Source organism: Mus caroli, chromosome X, assembly GCF_900094665.2.
Source record: "Mus caroli chromosome X, CAROLI_EIJ_v1.1, whole genome shotgun sequence".
Taxonomy (NCBI): Eukaryota; Metazoa; Chordata; class Mammalia; order Rodentia; family Muridae; genus Mus; species Mus caroli.
In genome coordinates this window covers 30,192,313-30,211,465 of record NC_034589.1, presented here as the reverse complement: position 1 = coordinate 30,211,465, position 19,153 = coordinate 30,192,313, and the positions used below count along the sequence as shown (strand labels likewise).

The window sequence follows — 19,153 nt, the reverse complement described above, 5'->3', positions numbered from 1 at the left end:
TCTGATGTCCTATGTGGGATGTGTATGTAGGGGCTAGAGGCAGGCATGACTCCTCACAGGGTTCCCACAACCCCATTATGGCCTCTATCCACCGCAACCCTCCTCGTAGCAGCTCTTAAGTCTGTTTTCAACCAAATCCCATGCCAGTAACAGAGCTCGGCCCAGGCCCTTTGTCATCTACCACGTGCCAGCCTTTGTCAGGGGAAGACTCAAAGGCTACCTACTGGAGGCCTAGCCTGGAAGCAGCCAGTGCCTCTGCTTCCCTACCCCCATCCGGTTGAGGCCCAAACCTTAAAGCAGTTCCTCAATTTTAGTCTTGGCTTTATATGTTTGTACTACATCAGTCCAGGGCCTAGGCCTTCCCCCAAGTGGACCTGGGGGTCTCAGAAATGACAGCTGCTTCTCTTCCTTGATACTGTCACCCAACCTGTGGCCTCTGACTGTTCCAGGCTCTTCTCTTTTAGCCCACTCTCTTGAGTATCTAGAACAGTGATGAAACAGGGATCCCGCTTTCGGCACTGGGGACACGTTTCAGAGAGTCCTTGTGCTCAGGATGTACAGGTTACTTGAGGAGTCCCTGAGAGAACATGAGAAGCATTCACTGCTGGGTGCAGTGCAGGACCAGGGCAGTTCTGTTGTGGACACTTTGGTTCCCTATATTTGCTTCCGCTCTCCCTATACTTTCTAGGGCTGGTCTTTGTGTGAGACCCCTCTCCCTGGTTCTTCTTTTCTGCTCTCCCCTCCTCAGGAGAGAGACCTAAGATCCTATCGTTCTGAAGTGGGGGGCTTCTGGGTCTTTGAGAAACCATATCACGCCAAGTTCATCAATCATATGGAGCCAACAAAAAAGCCAATCCCAAGACAGAGAGAGAGAGGAGGAGAGGGGTGGACTCCAAGGCTAGGGAGGTGGGAAACATGCTAGGAAGAGGGCCACCAATGGCAGTTGGCTGGGAGGAAAAGGAGAGCAGGCAGGCATCCTTCTAGCTTTTGGATGTTATGAGCTGTCCCAGGTCAGCCATATGGTCCTGGGCTGAATAAGTATTGAGGAGCGATTGGAACTGGACAAAATGATTACCCCTCCTGTATCTGCATCTGCCCCAACAGAGCTAGAGACCTTCAGTTCCCATTCTTAGACTCCCTTCTGGCTCCTAACCTAAAAGGTGGGATGTTCTGCATCCCTGTTCGCCCTGTTCATACTTAGAGGAGGGACCAGACTGGGACCAGTGACGTCAGTTTCTATTTGGTACAGTAGTGGAGAGCTGGGCTCCTACTGCACCTCAGGACAGGAGCGATGTCCTCCACAAGTCCCAGCTCAGTTGTGGGGCTGCAGTGCAGCTCCCCCGTTAATGCTCCATTTCTAAACTGTAATGTGGTGGCGCTGCAGGTGCCGCAACCCCTGTTCTGCCACCGCCCCTCCCCAACCCAAGGAGATAACAGGATTAGTTAGGGTGGACTAGGGAAAGCACTGATACTCCAGAGACCAATGCTCCCACCCAGGCACCCAGGGTTCTCAGTTGGGAGCACGAGAGGTTATGGGGGCTGGGAAAAGAAAGCGGACTGCAGATCTCAGCCTAGGAGCAGAGAGTAGGAGGGGGAGGGGCCGGGACACCCTTCCAGCCTCAGGTCTGGGGGCTCAGGGATGTAAAGGAAAACAGGGGTGTGTGTGTGTGTGTGTGTGTGTGTGTGACAATTCAGCAGAGGTCGGGACGTACCACGGAGCCCAGTAGCGGCAGGGAGGGGGGGCGGAGGACGTGGTCACCGAGGGGAGCCCCCGCCCCCTTCACAGAGGCTGAGACTCGGGTTGCAGAGAGAACTGGAACTGGGCTCGCCCTAGGGGAAGGCAGCGCGGCCAATCCGTCCCCTCCCCACACCTACTCTGAGGGGGTGGGTGATAGAGGAGAGGTTGGGGTTGGAGCAGCGGTGAGGGGGCCCCTCCCTGGCACCTCCCTCCACCAGACTTGGTCGCGCCCGAAGTGTAACACTTTCTCTTTGTCGGAGGAGCTCTTCTGTTTCCTGTGCAGCAGCTCCCGTTGCGGAGGCACCCGAAGCAGCCCTGGCGGACCAAGGAGCGATGGCAGCGGCCGATATAGCTCGCCAGGTGGTGAGTGTAGGGCTTGGATACCAGTCCCCAGGCTAGGGGTTGAGGGTGTGGGGCTGGGGACGGCCGAGCAGACTTGGTTGCGGCTCGACTACCACCACTACCACGAGGAGGGCAATGGGGTAGCATCCAGGAGCAAAGAGGCAAGGCGGGACTTTTTGCTCCTGGGGTCAGTGGCTCAGTCTACTCTCCCCTCAGCATGTCCTGGAGACCTGTGTTGGCGGGAGGGTGGGGGGCGGGAGGGTTGGAGAAGCATACTGGCGGGCAGCTGAACTTGCATCTCCGGAGAGAGCTGCAGTGAGCGCCTCCGCCTCCCTTGCTGCAGCTGCGGCCCCGCCGCTGGGGCGTTGCCGAATGAATGGCAGCAAGGGTCCGGAGCCCTCCGGGGCCCCAGTCCTCTTAGCTTGGGAGCGCCCCTGCCACAGCTGCCTGCTGGGACTCCAGCTTGCTCAGATAGAGGGGCGCGGAGCTGGGGGGGGGTAGCCCGGGACCTAAGGCAGAGTGTGGTGAGGGGGGCGGGGAGGTGACTAGCTGGAGTAGGGTTTCTCCATATGCATTACATACGTGACTGCGTCTGTATGGGTATCAGCGTGTGCGCATATATGTGCATGCGCGCCCTCCTGCCTTCCCCGTGGCAGGGTTATGTGACCCTAAATGAGTTGGCCTGTTTCTGTGTGCTCACCTCTACGGTGTGTGTCCCTGTGTTCCAATGCTGTGTCCACTTGTGCTGTGTCCCACGGGGTCCCATTTGTGTATCTGTGGAAGGGAGGGAGTGATGCAGTTCATCCCAGCCTGTAGGTGGCTGGTTGGGTATTTTGGCACGTTCCTGAACGGTTCCCTGAGCGTCGGTCTTGGGTTCAGTGTACATGGGCTTATATGCTAAAACCTGTGGCGCTAACATCTTTCTGTAGAGACCGACGAGAACAGTGTGAGACTTGCAGAAGCAGTGTTCTCTCTTTCAGTAGCGATCAACTCTGGAGGAAAAAAAAATATCATCTTAAAAAACTAAAGTTTTCCAGCCTGGGATGTGCAGAGAAATCATACCCAGGAACCTGAGGTTCCATGTTTGTTTGTTTTAGGTCTGAAGTTTGCTTACAAAGATGAAAAGTGGTGACAATTCCACCAGCGCATCAGCACAATGAGCTGAAGCAGAATGAGGTAGAAGGCAGCCAGGCATAGCCCACTACCCCAAATACTGCTGGATGAAAAATGATAACCCTGTAACCTCCCATTTATGAACAGCCTGTGCAAAAGGAGGGAGTGGGGAGCAGCCTCTGGGGAGTTGGTGTAATTGCAATTGATTTGTTTTCTAAATCTGAATCTCGAATCTGATAGCATTTTCTCTACAGATAAAGAAGTTTATTCCATTTCCTGTCTGGCTTTGGAAGGACAGGGTGGTTTATTCGAAACCTAATCCATCCCGTGTACAGCCCAGCCTTACGCAGCCATGGTGTAAGAAGGTAGAGGCAGTTGTGAGACGCTGCTTGACAATAATGGAATTTGAGAGATTTCTCAAGATTGATGCTGTGATATTTGTTCCTTCTAGTGTTTTGAGGACAACCAGGGTGATTTTCTTATCTGCATTCTAAAGATGCTATAGATTTAAGAAGATGAATCCATCTCCTGGCTTATACTTGCTCTATCCTTAGTGACAAAAAACAAAAACAAAAACAAAACCCACAACACTATAATGATTTTTTGTCTTGCTTTAATGAATTTGCATTGACCTGCCCTCACCAGTTCCCCTTGCCTGGATTGCAAGGCTGATGTTGGTGAGGGAGAAGATTCCAGAAGGTTGCCTTCACCTTAGGCACAACTCCAACAATCCAGAGATCACCTTTGTTCTGCAGATGGGGAGGACAGCAAGGGGGTGGTTTGGGGGGGTCCCTTGATTTGCTTTGGGGTGGCTCCACTTTGCTCTGGCTGGCCTTACCACATTGTAAACTGAAAAACATAATTGTATGGCAAATTCTGGAGTAGACCGAGCATTTGAGACTTTGTTATCATGATAAGTGGGTCTCTGGGAAAACTGACGTCACTCTCCATGCTTCCCTCCCTCAAGCCAGCGAAGCTCTTATTTATGTGTCATTTGTCTCTCTGCTTTCCTTTGTGTCTGCAAAAGTTGTAATTCACCAGGGGAAGCTGGAATTAACTCAAGAGTCTTTGGGTGGCTCGTTGCTTCTGGTTTCTTCAAAGGAGCATGTGTCTAGGGCTTGGGAAGAGAAGACCAGCGAGCCAGGCTATGTGTGGCAAGTTTAGAAGTTCTTCTTAGTAAATTCTGAGGCATGGTGAGAGACTGTCTTGGTATGTGTGTTTCAGCGTCTTCACGGATTCACTGGAGGGTCACTGCCATCAAACATTGTTAGTGGTAAAACTGGCACAGCAGTTGTTGGGCAGGGCCTACATTTGGGTATGTATGCCCTTTGGAAATTTGTAATTCAGTTGCATCTCATCTGAATGAACTCCAGAAAGGATTCTGCATGAGAGCCCTATGTAAAGTGTACTTGTTTGACTGATGTGAATAGTACTATTCAACCATACCAAAAAAAAAAAAAAAGTAGTATACATGGCTTTCAAGGTTCTAGCCTAGTTGGAGACACAAATTGTGGATACTGAGGTAATTGAAGAAGTAATAAAAGATCCCTGGGGTGTGTCCCACCTATGAGGTGACTTGCACTGTCATTGTTCTGTATTTTGAGAGGTTACGTGACTGACTCGTCCAGGGTGACCTAGGAGGGCACAGTACAGTCAACTAAAAGCTCTATCTCTTGGCTCAATGTTGCATTTTTAGTTCAGACTGTAAGTACCGTGCTTTGGAAATCACTAGGCTTGAACAGATCGTACCCACAATGAGAACAGTGTTGCTTTTTCCAGTTACAATCAGGCCACTGCCCCTAATAAGCCATCTTGCAAGGACAACAAGAGTTGCCATAAGCCAGGGTTGTCCTGGAGCAGCTGGCCTCCAGTTGCCACCTGCCATTGAGAAGAAGACTGCTTCTGCATTCTGGTCTTACAATTAGTGATAATTATCTAATACATCTGTTTGTTTATTTGTTTGTTTGTTTGTTTGAGTTGAGACAGACTTTTACCTGTCAGCCATGGTTACCCTAGAACCCCTGCCTCAGGTGCTCTGGACAGCAGTTAACTCATGGTTTCCCTCTTAAAGCTCCTCCTTAATTCTTGATCACTAAAAGTAATAATTGTATCCCCCCCCCAAAAAAAGGAAAAGGAAAAACTAAACCCCATAGATCTACCCAAGGATACAGTGCCGAAGAAAGTTTACATGGCCCCAAATAGTGAAAAAGTGTTGAATCCAAGTCAAGGGAATATGGGCAATCATGGTTTCCCAACTTTTCTGTGCCTTTAAGGTTTGTCAAAAAGGTTAGAGGAGCCAGATGTGGTGGTGCACACCTTAGAGATCTCTGTGAATTTGAGGCCAGCCTGCTCTACAAAGCAAGTTTTAGTACAGCAAGGGCTACACAGAGAAACTCTGAAGGGAGGGAAGGAGGGAAGAAGAAAGAGAGAGAAAGAGAGAGAGAGATTGGAGGAATACTACAGCGCTAACCCTCTGTGTATGACTTCTTTCTTCAAAGGAGTTTCCAGTTTAATGGATGATGGAGGCAGACACAAATCTTTATGTAGGGCTGGTAAGAGGGCTCAGTGGGTAAAAAACACTTATCATGAAAGTCTGAAATTTGAGTTTGATCCCTAGAATATGCAGAATCCACGACCCTCTGACCTCTGCACAAACACCATAGAATGCAAATCGCCCCCCCCCCCGTGTGCCTGTGGGCCTGTGTGTACACACACACATTTGCACAATAACAAAGTGCTTACAAATCCATATTTAGTTATCATTATCCTAAGTGCTAAAGAGAAGAGCTACTGCCTGCCATGAGAAGTCATTACCGGGGACCTAATTCAGCCATGGATGAAGGCTGTAAATGATAGGAGAGGCCTCCTGAGGGCTTCTGGATAGGAAAAGGGTAGCTGTGAAGATGGGTGAGATCACACTTCTGCCACTTGCTTGGGAACAGTTCATTTGTCAATTCATCCACTGCTGTTTTCATTCATTCTCTACCATTTATTTATCGGGCACGGACTCTGGCAGATCCCATGCCAAGTGCTGGAAGTGTAGTGGTGGCCAAGGCAAGAAAGAACTCTGCCCCCTCACAGAGCTGCCAGATGAGGCAGGAACGAGCCCTGTTTCCTCTTGACATTTTAACTCCAAGAACTGTGAGTGGTAGTAGTGTGTTTATTACAAAACTTCATTACAGTACACTAATAGGCCGGTGTCATAAAACGAAAATTTGATCTGCAATCATATGCATAGCATTTACTTTGTGGAGTGTCTGATATACAATTTCTATTAATTGCTGGTTGTGTTACCAGTATGCCCCCTCCCCCCACACCTTGTGTCTGTAAGGGAACAGCACCATTGCTTTAACTTGAGCAAAACTAATTTGCAAAGTTAGTCTGCTAGAGGAAAATATAAGCACTATTACAAAATTCAATAGTTCTGACTTCCAGGCTTGCTGGGACTTTTGGATTGTCAGTGCCATGACTTCATATTAGCATGAACAAGCGAGAAAGCCTTTATTCACAGATGTGTTGAAAGTATATTCAAGACACTTGGAGAGAAGAAAAGGGGATGGGGAAGGAAAAAGGATAGCATGCATAGATGTAAGATGCTCAGCTTTCTTGAAATGCTTCCGTCTGTATGACTTCATTTTCCCCAACAACTTCCTGGACAGGCATTTCTGGCCTCTTTATTTTATGCCTGCAGCAAGCAGGAGGCTTAAGTCCAAAGCCTTATTGCTGGTCAGTGGATGAAACAAGGAGTCACCTACCAGAATACACAGATTCCCTGTTTAAAAGCACTAGTCTTTCCAAGGTGTTTCTAAGAAATTAAAATTCTGCCATGTCCCTATTTCCCCCTCTTTTCCTTGCATCTGCCAACATCCCCCAAAGTGGTCAGAGAAAAGCAAGCTTGGTTAGCTGTGGAGACTCTCTGATGGTAAAAAAGCTTTTCAGCTTAAATCCAAGATAGCACAGTCACGGGTTGTGTGGGTTTTTTCTTTTTCTCTCTCTCCATATTGCTTTAAATAAAAATCTTGGAGCCACCAGCCATGTAATGATGGATTATTTTAAGTAACAACTGGAGGGGGTACAGAATAAATTAGAAACACAGACCCTTCCTCCTCAGTTTGGCAGGAGGCGGCTTCTGCTGTGGGGATTTGAAACCGTGGGCTTCTCAGCTGCCTGCACAGAGGAAGGAGGCCACATGCTCGGGAGGGTGAGAAACAACGTTATCCTCTTCTCCACTGTCTTCCCACTAGAGACAGCCATCTGCTGAATTATGCAGCAGGCTCTCAGCTGGCTCTGGAGTTGGGTCATTCCTGTGACCAGGGAAAGATTTCCAGGCCTTCTCAGGGACAAACCTCTGGGTTCCGGTTCCCCCTGCTAAAGCGGGCCCTGGGGTAACAGGAGCAGAGCTCCGCTCTCACAGTCATGATGAGGTGCGAGGTGGTGTTTGGTTTCCTGTACCACAGAGGCCCCTAGCTCTGAACACTGGCTCAGAGGCAAGAACTGGGTTTTTTTTTTTTCAGATCCCCGTTAAACGAGACCAGATGGAGGCAGAGGCAAATTCAGGCTCCCCAGAGGGCAGTTGGGCATTCACCCAGAGGCCTATGGGTAAACTCTTTCTTTCCTTTCTTTTTCTTAAAGAAAAAAAAAAAAAGATTAGAGGTAACATGGCCAGAACACCTAGAAAACTGTTCAAACGGCCTTACTTGAAGGAAATGTGTGTGGCTTTTGTGGGAAAGTTGACCCACCCAGAGCAGGGGTCACCCCTAGCCTGAAGTGGAGATATTTTACATAGACAATGGCTTGTTGAGTTAGATAGACTCATTAGCTCTGGTGCTCTTGAGTAGAGCTGGGCAGCTGGCCAAGCCTAGGATCGGGCTGGAGTCAGGAGAGACCTAGAGGAGAGAAAAGTGGGGGAGAGAGACAAGAGTCTGAGCACAGACCTGAGTACCCTTGGTTGTCTTCTGCTGGCCAGAGCTGTCGTGGGTGAGCCCAAGAACTCCCAGTTCATCTCTCCCTTGTCCTTTCTCACTCCTACCTGCATGGAGCCAGGAGCCTGCTGGCCTGGAATTTTAACAGCAGGAAGAAATACATCTGGTATTTAAGTCAGCTTTTCCATCTGAGAGAACGGTCTGCCTGATGCTAGCACCACTCACTGCCACTAAATCATCACTGGATGACTCGGGACAAGTCACTCCCCCCACAGGCACACTCTGAGTCTCCATTTCCCCCTTTGCAAAAAGAGCCCTTGGGTTAGGTGATCTTTAAGGGAGTCTCCAGCTCTCAAGTCCTTGTTTCCTTTTTCTCCAGACTCAGTTCTGTTAGCATCCTGCCAGCTTCTGCTTCTGCCTGAGGTAGCAGAACCGAGCCCTGCCCCTTCCCTCCTTCAGCTTTGAGCTGGGTGAGGAGAGAGTTTTGGAGAAGGAACTTATGCTTTTAGCTCAGCAGGGTCTCTGTAAGTGAACTAGAAACAACCATTTGAACATTGCCTGTCTGGATAGGTATGTATATATATATATTGACATTTTATAAAGAAACATGACAACTGAATGTTTGTCTGTGGAATGTAACTTTAACTGCACTAGGAGAGCTGGCTACTTAATGGAGTCCTTGCTGTGAATCTTCTTACAAACGAGAAGCCACTTTGGAGTTTATCTTTGGTATTAAAATCAGTTTCATCTGCAGGCTTTGCTAAAGACCGACCTTCACCCTTCTTTAGTAAAGATGGTTTCTCCTTTGTGGTTCCTTGAGGTCCCCTAAACTGTTTCCCCACTGAAGCTTTGGAAAACCTTGTTTCTCCTTAGAATGGTCCCTAAATGTCTATCCTAGCCAAAGATTTTATATCTATTGTTTTCTCTTACCCCAACTTGATCAGCCCATGAAAACTCCTGGCATTTGATATGTTGGGTACATTGGTTTTTACCTTTTTGTTTTAAATGTTTGGATCTTATTGGTCTGTCAAGGCTGATAGTATAGTACTTCTCATTCCTTTCACAACATTGACGGCTGTAGATGGGGTTTTATCAGGACTTTTGACATGTTTCAGGGCATAAGGTTTGTCTTCTGGTTTACAGGACTATAATTATATTGTACTGTTTAATAGTGAATTATATACTAAATGTGACAATAATTCACAATAAAGGAAGAGAAGAATTTATTGTATTGTTGGTAAAACAAATGTCTTACATATAATAAAATTGCCCAGATGCTATAGGCTGTACTTAACTAAACTGCTGATTATCTGTGTGTGTATAGCAGTGTGTACAGCATTTTCTGGTTGAAGTTGAGGATTTTTTTCCTAATATAGCAAAGCCACTTTCCTGCCTAGGAATGTACCATCAGTCTTTATTCAAAACAAAACATTTTTCCAGATTATAAAACTAAAGTATGCCCATTTTAGAAAAATTGGAAAACAGAATGGCTACCCCCAAAGTAACCTGTTACACTAGTTTTCTCTCCTCACTGGGTTGGGTGTACAAGGTTGTTGTTGTTGTTTTTCCTTTGCTTTACATAACAGCTTTGGGCAAGTATTTCATGCCATTTTGCACTCTTAGAAAACTGTTTTCATTACTTGCTTAATAGTCCATCCAATGTCATTGGGTGGATGGATTGGTTTCAAAAGTCTAGGAGATTTACAGTTTCTCTGTTCCAGAATGATGGTGGAGCAGGGAAAGAGGTGAAGGATTGGGCCCACCACTAAGCAGTCAATGAGGCTGCTACCGAGAACCATGTTTAAGCATTTGTCTCCCTTGCTAACGTTTGAGTGTAAAAGACCAGAGGAGAAAGTTAAGGGAAAGTAGAGTCTTAGGTCCAAATGCTCCCTCTGCCCCATTCCTTCAGGATGACTAGGGCTAACTTAGATACCTTGGGTTTGAACAGAGACAGGAAATTCCCTATCAACACAGGCAGACCCTGAGTTCCCAGAGGCCTCACTCAGCAATGTGCTTTCTCTGTCAGGGCTGTTAGAGGACAGGTAGAAGGCAGTGGAGGACAGCAGTTGCTAATCGGGCGCTTCTGGGACACTTTGCTCCCCCAAAACACAAACAAACAAACAAACAAACAAACCAAAAGCAGTGGGGGAAAGATACACAGCTGGTCGCACCATACCTCGCTGTTCTTTATGTACCTACCATATGAAATATTCAATTAAAAACTGAAATCCGTGTGTCCTCGGGAGAAGGCAGAAGAGAAGAGCAGTGTTTCTGCCTTTGATACAAAATGTGGTTATAACGTGTTTCAAAACCGCAGGTGACTGCAGATGACAAGCAAACAGGAAATGGAGTTGGGCGGAGGGAAGTGGGGGCTCTCTCAGTTCCCAAGAGCACCTTTCATTTTGCCTTCCTTTAGCCACTCTCGGGCTACAACCTAAGTAACCACCTGGGCTGCCAAGCTGAATGAGCAAGAACTTTCCTTATCTTATTATATATATATATATATATATATATATATATATATATATATATGTCAATTATACCGGTAACAATGTGAGTTAGTTCTTCTGTGTCATAAAAGAATTGAACACTACAAAACCCGATGACACCTCTGATTAGGCCTCTGTTTCCATTTCCTGTCCTCTGAGGTAACTGCCGGTGTCTTTTGGTTTGGTGTCTTTTCATGCATCTGTCGTAGGTATTGGCATAGATTTATGTGCATGTGCATATATACCAGGCTATTTGTACATACGTGTACTAATTAGGCATGTCTTTCTACAATTTCTGTTTTCTGTTTTATTCTATGTCTTGGGGGTATTCATATCATTACATATGGTCTTGCTGCATTCTAGCGGTAGAACTGTTCCAAAATATTCATGTTCATAATTTATTTTTTGGTTGTCTACCATTTAAGGAATTCCTAGCTTTTCATTTACTATCATCAAGGCTTTAATATATTTCCTTGTACATGAGTCTTTGTACAGCTGCGCGAGGTTCCACAGAACAGATTGTAAGGGTGGTTCAGGGTTATGGTAGATTCACAATTTTGCTGATTTGCTGCCATGAACATGGCACCACTTGCTACTCAAGATAGCTAGGTAAAGTTTCGGTGTCAGATGTGCTAGGACAGGCTTCTAGTCGCATCTCCTCTTCGGCACCTTATAGTCAGGTGAACATTCAATTAACTGCAATCAGAGTAATTAGGATCTCAATTAATTATACCACCTTAAGAAGGACTAAGGAGATAAGGCATCAGAGGTGCTGTAAGAGAGAATAAAAGACACTTCCTGGGGCTATCCTGGGATCAGTGTACACTTAGCCCAGTAGTCTGTCCATAATTTGCATGCATATATTTTCACTCTGAACAATTATGATCTTGATGTAAGATTCATTATAGCAAGACAGGTGCTCTCTAGACAGACTTTTCTAAATCAAGAACTGTACAAATATGTTTGGATGCTTTCTTAACCACAGAGATTGAGACAAACCTTCAACCCAGTAAAAAGCAAAAATGAAAACAACAACAACAACAATACACCAACATCAACCAGGCCCTATGTCTCAAGTTCTCTAGTTAATTTAGGTAGAGTGTACACTGAGTAAAAGACACCAAAGAAATAGAGATTCCGAGTCATGTGTGATGCCACTAAAGGCAAATCTATAGTTACTTCGCTGTAATTCTTTTTTTTTTTTTTTTTTTTTTTTTTTTTTTTTTTTTTTTTTTGCTTCAGACGGCAGGAAACTGGTCTGATTATTTCTCCCTCTTGGTAAAACCCTCTTCATCTCCCCATTATTTATGGGTGTTTCCTATATTCGTTCTTTATCTCCCTCACTCTTACTACCTCCCAGTGAGCACATCCAATTTTATATCTCTCACTCCCCAAATTTGTTTCTCAGATTTAAATGCTCTCTGCACCTAAAACCTCACATTGCTAACTACTTATTGACTTTCTTCTCTTAGCTATCTCACCTTGAAATCAATTCTTATCTTCCCCGATGCATGTAAGACTCTTACAAAGCAAAGAGAAAAGGCAAACATATATATTTTTTAAGTGAGCAAAATCATGACTAGATAATTTACATACACAATACTCATACACAGTGGACATTTTTAATGTTTACTATCACTAATAAAATTCAAATTAAAGAATGTGATACCATTTCCCAATGAGTCAGTTCACAGTAGATACAAGTCCATGAAACTTCATGGATACTCAGACACACACACATAGTAGTGATGGAAACACACATTAGTATGGCCCTCTAGGCCATGTTAAGTGATGAATCAGTGTATAAAATCTGTAAACCTTTTGATCTGGCAAGATGGCTCAATGGGTAAAGACACCTGCTTTTGTTGTCGGGCTTGACAACTTGAGTTTGGCCCCCAAGGCCCACATAGAAGGAAAGAATGAACTCTTGTAGATTGTTTTATGATGTCTACATATGAACTGTGGCATGCATGCCACCATAAACACACACAATACACACACACACATATACATACATACATACATATGTACATAAATGCATGTATATAAAAGAATATATGAACACTTTGGTCCAATAGTCTTCAATTTTAGGAAATAGAAACATTTACAACCCTGCAAGAAGACTGTTTGTTTGTATGTTTATGTTGAAAACTTGGAGATATTAAATATTCAGCAGTTAGGAAGAGGTGGCAGATTCCTGCATGGGTATGTTGTATGGTCAATAAACATAACGATTTGGGGTCTAGAGAGATGGTTCAGTGGTTAAGAGCTCATACCACTCTTCCTGAGGATCTTCAGTTGATTCTCAATACTCACATCAGGTGGCTCACAACTGCTGTAGCTTCAGGTCCAAGGACTCAATACCTTCTCTTGTCTTTACAGGCACCTGCACTCATGTGCACATACCTATACTCAGATGATATGAGTGCACACTTTCAAAAATAATATAGACCTTTTAAAAGACAATGTTCTAAAGAAATGATTTAGAAGTATACTTAAGTACTCAGGAAAACATCTGTACTAAGTGTCAGGGTATTAAGTCAGAGTGTGGAAAGGAGCAGATTATAGTATCCCTGTTTTGTTAAAGAAAGGTGTGCTGACTGGCAGGAAATATCTAGACATGTTAATCATCTTGGGGGAATGAAAATATTATTTCGGTTGTCTAATAATTTCTGCTGGGTGTGATAGAACAGGCCTCATCTGGGTACTGTGAAGTCGAGGCAGAACGACCGACAGTGTAAGAACATTCTTTGCAATATCTTAAGTCTGAGACAAGTGAGCTACATAAGACGCTTCCTCAAAATGAAGATTTACCAATCACCTATCACATGCCTATTGTTATCACCCACAGCAGTATAAAGAGCCCCAAAGAGCAAAAGGAAGAGTATAGACTTTATTCCATAGCAATGGGCTTGAGGAGTTTGGGGTGTTTTGAGTAGGGAGTACCATGAACCATGTAATATTTAAAAAATATTTATTTTTAGATTTGTTTTATATGGTGAGTGTTTTGCCTGCATGTATGGATGGATACATACAATGTGCATGCCTGGTGCCCTCTGAGGCCGGAAGAAGGTGACAGTTCCCTAGAACTGGAATTAGGAATAGTTGTGAGCCACCATGTTGAGTGCTAAGAACTTAACCTCTGTAAGAACAGCTAAGTCCTCTTAACCACAGAGCCATCTTCCAAACCCCACATGCAGGAATTGAAAAGCTCTTTCTACCTACACAATACTTGACTGGATGAAAGAACAAGAAAGTAGGGGCAGGATATGTCTCCAGTGGTGTTGAAGTGACAAGGTGACAGACATGTACACATTTTGAGAAAAAGTGCTGGTTAAAGTCAACTAACCTAACTTGAGACTCAAAAGGGGAGAGCCAAGGTTGGGAGCATAGCTTAGCCATAGAGCTTAGTAGCATGTAATTGCCATGCCCCAGTTATGTGGTGCTGGGGATTGAACCTAGGCTTTATGCATGTTAGACAAGCATTCTCCCAACAGAACTACATCCTAAGCCCTATATTTGGTAAGTCTTTCACAGTGGCGTGAGTTTTTAAGGTAAGGCGCTCTTCCTGCTATCTTTAGTTTGAGAATTCCTTGGACTTCGGAGCACTTAAAGTTTCATAGCGCTGAATTTGGAGGCAGGAGGAGATGATAAAATATGGCTCAGGAAACCTCAACTCTGAATTTGTCCCAATTTTGAGGCCTGCTACGTAGGAGGCTCCCTGGAGAGAGCATATTGGCTCTGAAGTCTCTTCGGTGCTTTGCCGAAGGCTGAGAACCAACAGTGGTAAACTTCCAGCTTACTGTTTGCTTTAAGCAAGAAAGGAAAGATGGGAAATGGGGTAAGGGAAGTGGAAGGGGGTGAAGTGAGTATAGTGAAGTAAGGTGATGTGGATCCCTCGTCTTTGGGTGAGCAAGGAAGGCATCATCAACCTAACTCAGTGATAGCATATGGCAGTCTGTCAAGTGTGCTCTGTTGGGAGTTTGTATGGAAAGATGTCAGAGGGGAATGAATGTTCCAGATGGTAGTCACCAGCACAAGCTCTTGGAGGATCCAATGGCACTGATGGGGCAGGGACACCCCCCCGCCCCCCCCATACACACACGGTGAAGAGGTTGAGTGGCTGCTCCACCATCACATCACATCCCTTTTGATGTGACACCTAGACTACAGCAGGTCCAGTCAGCAGAGGAGCTGCCTGCTGGCACAGCCTGGGATGCTGGTATGGTCCCTCCTGGCACAAACCATGGCCTTTTGGGTTGCTTTTGGCATCCTGGTGGTTACGGAAAGTTTCGTGCAGCCTCACCCCACAGAATCTCTGCCTATTTCCATAGCCCATCATTCTTGTGAAGTTTGCCTCCAGCTTCCATTCTCCACCCTTCTCCTGACACCCCACCCTCGGCTGTGACCATTGGCAGTAAGCATAGTTTATGAGTACATGCAGGCCCATTTCACCCTTTCCCTTGGTTCCTTGGAAGTCTGCCTGAGTTTGAGACTCTCCTCATTTTATAAAACCATTAACTATAAGAAGCTTAGGCCCTATGCTTTCCAGGGCTGGGAGTGGCTTGGCTGACCCCTGTGAAGTCAAGGGAACCAGAGGAAAGCTGGAGAAAGCTCCTTCCAAGCTAGAGGGAGCCACAAGTGTTTTACTGCGTGGTGGGCCAGTTTTTAGGGTCCAAAGATAACCTCACTGTGCAGTGATAAAAACAGCTACTGTTTGAATGCTTTCCACATGCCAGGCAATGTGCTATGTGTGTGAGGAGTATTGTCCTGTGGAGTCTGCACATTCACTACTTACTCGTGGTTTTGTAATGGGAGACTGAGAATTTAACTTCTTAAAGCTTGAACTGCAAAAGTTGGCCTCTGACTCAGACCTGCCTGATTAAAAAATTCTGTACTTTAAAACCTTTTTACATTTAGTTGTTTGTCTGTCTGTCTGTTTGTTTGGTTGGTTGTTTAGTGAGGATGGGGGGAACTGGTGCCTCATGAGTGTGGAGATCAGAGGACAATTTGCAGGAGTTGATTCTCCTACCATGCGAATCCCAGGTTTTGAACTAAGGTCATCAGGCTTGGCAGCAGGCATTTGTACCCTCTGAGCCATCTTGCCTGCCCAAGCCTGTAAGTTTAACCTCTCTGCTGTGCCACCTTTGTAGGTCTCCAAAGTGTCCTAGAGAGAAGGTTCACTGCCTTCTAAGGACTTTAGAATGTTTATTGAATGTATGTTCACACATTAATTATATATATAGCATTATTATAGATATTTATAAACATTGTTGTCCCCCTATCACCTCTGAAATACATCCTGTTGTCTCCTGTGACAGATGTGGAAGGGAACTGAGTCTCAGAGAAGCTCCCCAGCCTCTGAGTGATTGAATTGAGATCTCATCCAAGTTTGGATGAGGGGGATCAACTGCCCACATAGTTGATTCTGTCTAGGACAACAAGTGGTATTTATTACTGAACGTATTGAGTGCTGTACCCAAGCATCCATGATTTCCAAGCTGATGGACCATTTTGCTTTTTAGGTATATGTGTTGCAGGTTGGGGAGGGGTGACTGAGGAAAGAGATGACATATTAGGCCTCTGTGGCTGTTACTTTCTGGCACAGGATAGAAGTCCAAATGGCTTTTAAGCACGTTTTCATTTTCTCCCTTCCCTCCCTCCCTCCCTCTCCAAATTAGGGCGAAGATTGTCGAACTGTCCCCCTGGCTGGACATGTGGGGTTCGACAGCTTGCCTGACCAGCTGGTGAATAAGTCAGTCAGCCAGGGCTTCTGCTTCAACATCCTGTGCGTGGGTGAGTATTTCCAAGGCAGGAAATTCTATTACAGGATATAGATCCTTAATGGCTAGATGTGGCTTTGCAGGTAATTAGGTTAAATAATGTGTCATCCCCATCTAGTTACATGCTCGCACCCCCAATCCCTCTTCTCTTATCCCTTTGTTTATTTTTGTAAGCATCCAGCGGCAATTACGTCTTTCCCCCCTCTTCCCAGACCAGAAACTGGGGCTGTACCTTGGGGAAAAACAGAGCTTTGTGAGACTCAATGGAAAATTTTGTTAAAGGGGGCTGGCCGGCTCAGTTACTGCTGTCAGCTTCTTTTTGAGCGCAGAAGATAAGAACCAGGACAGAATTAGAAGTTGTGTGTCTCTCTAGTTTGTCTAAGCTTGCTTGGTACAGCTGGAGCTTAAGTGTAGGCATCACAGAGTTGCATGCAGAGATCATTTGTTCCCTAGCCTATATCTGTTCCTAGGCTTTATTTTGTTTTGTTTCAAGACAAGAGTCTCATTATGTGGGCCTAGGCCGGCATGGAACTCAACAAGTTGCTCAGGCTAGCCTCTAACTCTCAATCCTTTTACCTTAGCCTCCCAAGCCCTGGGATACCTATGTGGGGAGACATGGTGATTTGAGCCCACTTGGTGTGCTAATCGTAGCACAAGAAGTGTTCAATAATATTTCTGAAGTGAATGAATAAGTTAAGTCTGAAGGAAGCCCCCACTATGCCTCTCAACAGTTTCTCACAGAAGTGGTTTTGACCCCCAGTCTGCAAAGTGAAGCTCGGAAGTAGTAGTCTTAGGCTCATGGAGAAGACAGCTGAGAAGGACAACGGGATTGACTTGAGGCAACATGGAAAAATGGCAGAGCCAAAATACACTAGAGATGCAGGCCTGACTGACCTGTTGTTCTTCTCTTTGTCTCCAACCACTGCCAGCAATGTCCCTGGAGACCATGAAAGTACTTTAGAAACCACTGAGTACCATCAAACAAACGTGGACAATGGTACCTTGTCATTCTTTAAGAACATGTTTTGAAACCTTAAAAGTCCCAAATTTGCAAACACAGTGCTAACTTATAATTTTCACCCCACAGTGCAAGAACATATACCTGTATATTTTTAGTGACCCGCTTCCAAACCTTAATGGTTGCATAAATGCCATAATAAAGCCAATTTTCACACTGGCTAGAACACTTACACACTGTTGATAATTTCCTGTTCTTATTTTTGTATAAAGCATATGGAGAACTCATTCACATCATAGATTCAAGCTACCACTGACTTAGGTACTTTGGTGGTTTAATGTATTGAAAAAAAAATTAGTGGTATAGGTCTGTAATCCCAGCACTTAGAAGGCTGAGACAGGAGGATTGTGAATTTGAGTGTAATCTGGGTTGCATGATGAGACCTTGTCTCAACTAATTACCTAACTAACTAAATACTAATCTTAGAATTTTTTTTGAAGTCATTCATTTTCCTCTGATTTTTTTCTTCTTCTCCATTTCCAGTACTCTTTACCAGGTCCTCTTCTGTAGGGAATTCACTGTACTTGTAAGGACAAACAGAGCAATAAGGTCACTTCTAAATGTGGATGGCAGGCAGTCAGCTAGGCTCGCTCACTAGCAAAAGTGACTCATTGCCGTGTATCAGCTTCAGAAGCTATGAGATAAAAATATGCACTTCATGGAATTACACATCAGAGGCCTTAGAGTCTGCCTAGAGGTTGCCAAGTCTTTGGATGCTGACAGTCATACTCACAGTCACATTTCAGTGCTAATTGGGACGGGCATACAAAATAAATGCAAGGCAGGGCGACCAGCCTCAAGAACAAATGTCATCACGTCTAATATTGGCACTACCAAGTTTTCTGTTTAACTAACAAGATCAATCTCTGGCTAATGGCCAACTTATTTCACACAATATTTGATGACTGAAATATCCCAGTGCACACACATACCAGCTTCCCTTGGCATCCCTCCCAGAGTGCCGTATGACCTGTGCTGAAGTTGAGATGAAAGCAAACTGACAGCCCCCCCCCCCCGTGAGCAACCTTTCAACCTCCAGCAAAAGACTGACCTGGTAAAAAGCCCTGTGAGTCAGAATGGGACCTTATGTCCAAGTATAGGGAAATTTGTAATCTGAGTCTGAGTCCCCAGGGCCCCCAAGATGAGGCAGCCAACACCAAGACAAGGTGATGGGGTAAACAGTCAACTCATATTCCCACCAGGGTATTGCTCATCCACAGCACTTCAGCATTCACCTGATGACAACAGCCTGAGGCAGACTCTCATCCCCAAGAAGTCATATATCTTTTCTTTCCCTTTCTACTTGTCAGGTTTCAGGAAATGGCTCTCTTCCTATACTGTCCCCAGATAGGACAATTAGATAAACCAATCCCTGTACTGGATCCAAAAATGCTTATAGTGCATGCAGCCCACTCTCTTACTGTATTCATGACCTTGCCATTGCTCAGAGAACCCTCAACTAGCATCAAGGTCACATGAAGCTCTCAGACTGCCATCTCAAACCAGCCATGATGCTAGGAACTGTCAATGACTTGGCAGAGTCCACAGTGAAGTTGCTGAAGGTGATCTTTGCTCCCCCTGGGAATTTTAGTGACTGTATTCTTATGCCTTGTACCTGTATGTGACTATTAAATTTGCCTCCTTGATAACCTATAAAATGGTTCTGTTTGGTCACAGAAATTGTTCACCCAAAGTATTTTTAGTGTCAAATTATGGTATTGCTAATCTTGATTATTCACAGTCAGCTA

General features: G+C 45.2%; 1 protein-coding gene across 9 annotated transcripts in view; it reads left to right on the top strand.

Moving 5' to 3' along the window:
• Window positions 1–1,749: 1,749 nt before the first annotated feature.
• The window catches only part of Septin6 (septin 6), a 76,447-nt gene continuing 59,043 nt past the window's right edge, over window positions 1,750–19,153 (top strand). For 2 of the 9 annotated variants that reach the window (XM_021152929.2, XM_021152931.2), the window contains exons 1-2: window positions 1,754–2,101; window positions 16,286–16,400. In XM_021152929.2, the coding sequence (XP_021008588.1) occupies window positions 2,072–2,101; window positions 16,286–16,400 (145 nt within the window). In that variant the 5' untranslated portion in view covers window positions 1,754–2,071. Of the gene's footprint in view, window positions 2,102–16,285; window positions 16,401–19,153 lie in introns of all 9 variants that reach the window. The other 7 variants (XM_021152934.2, XM_029473377.1, XM_029473378.1 and 4 more) reach the window with 6 other exon arrangements.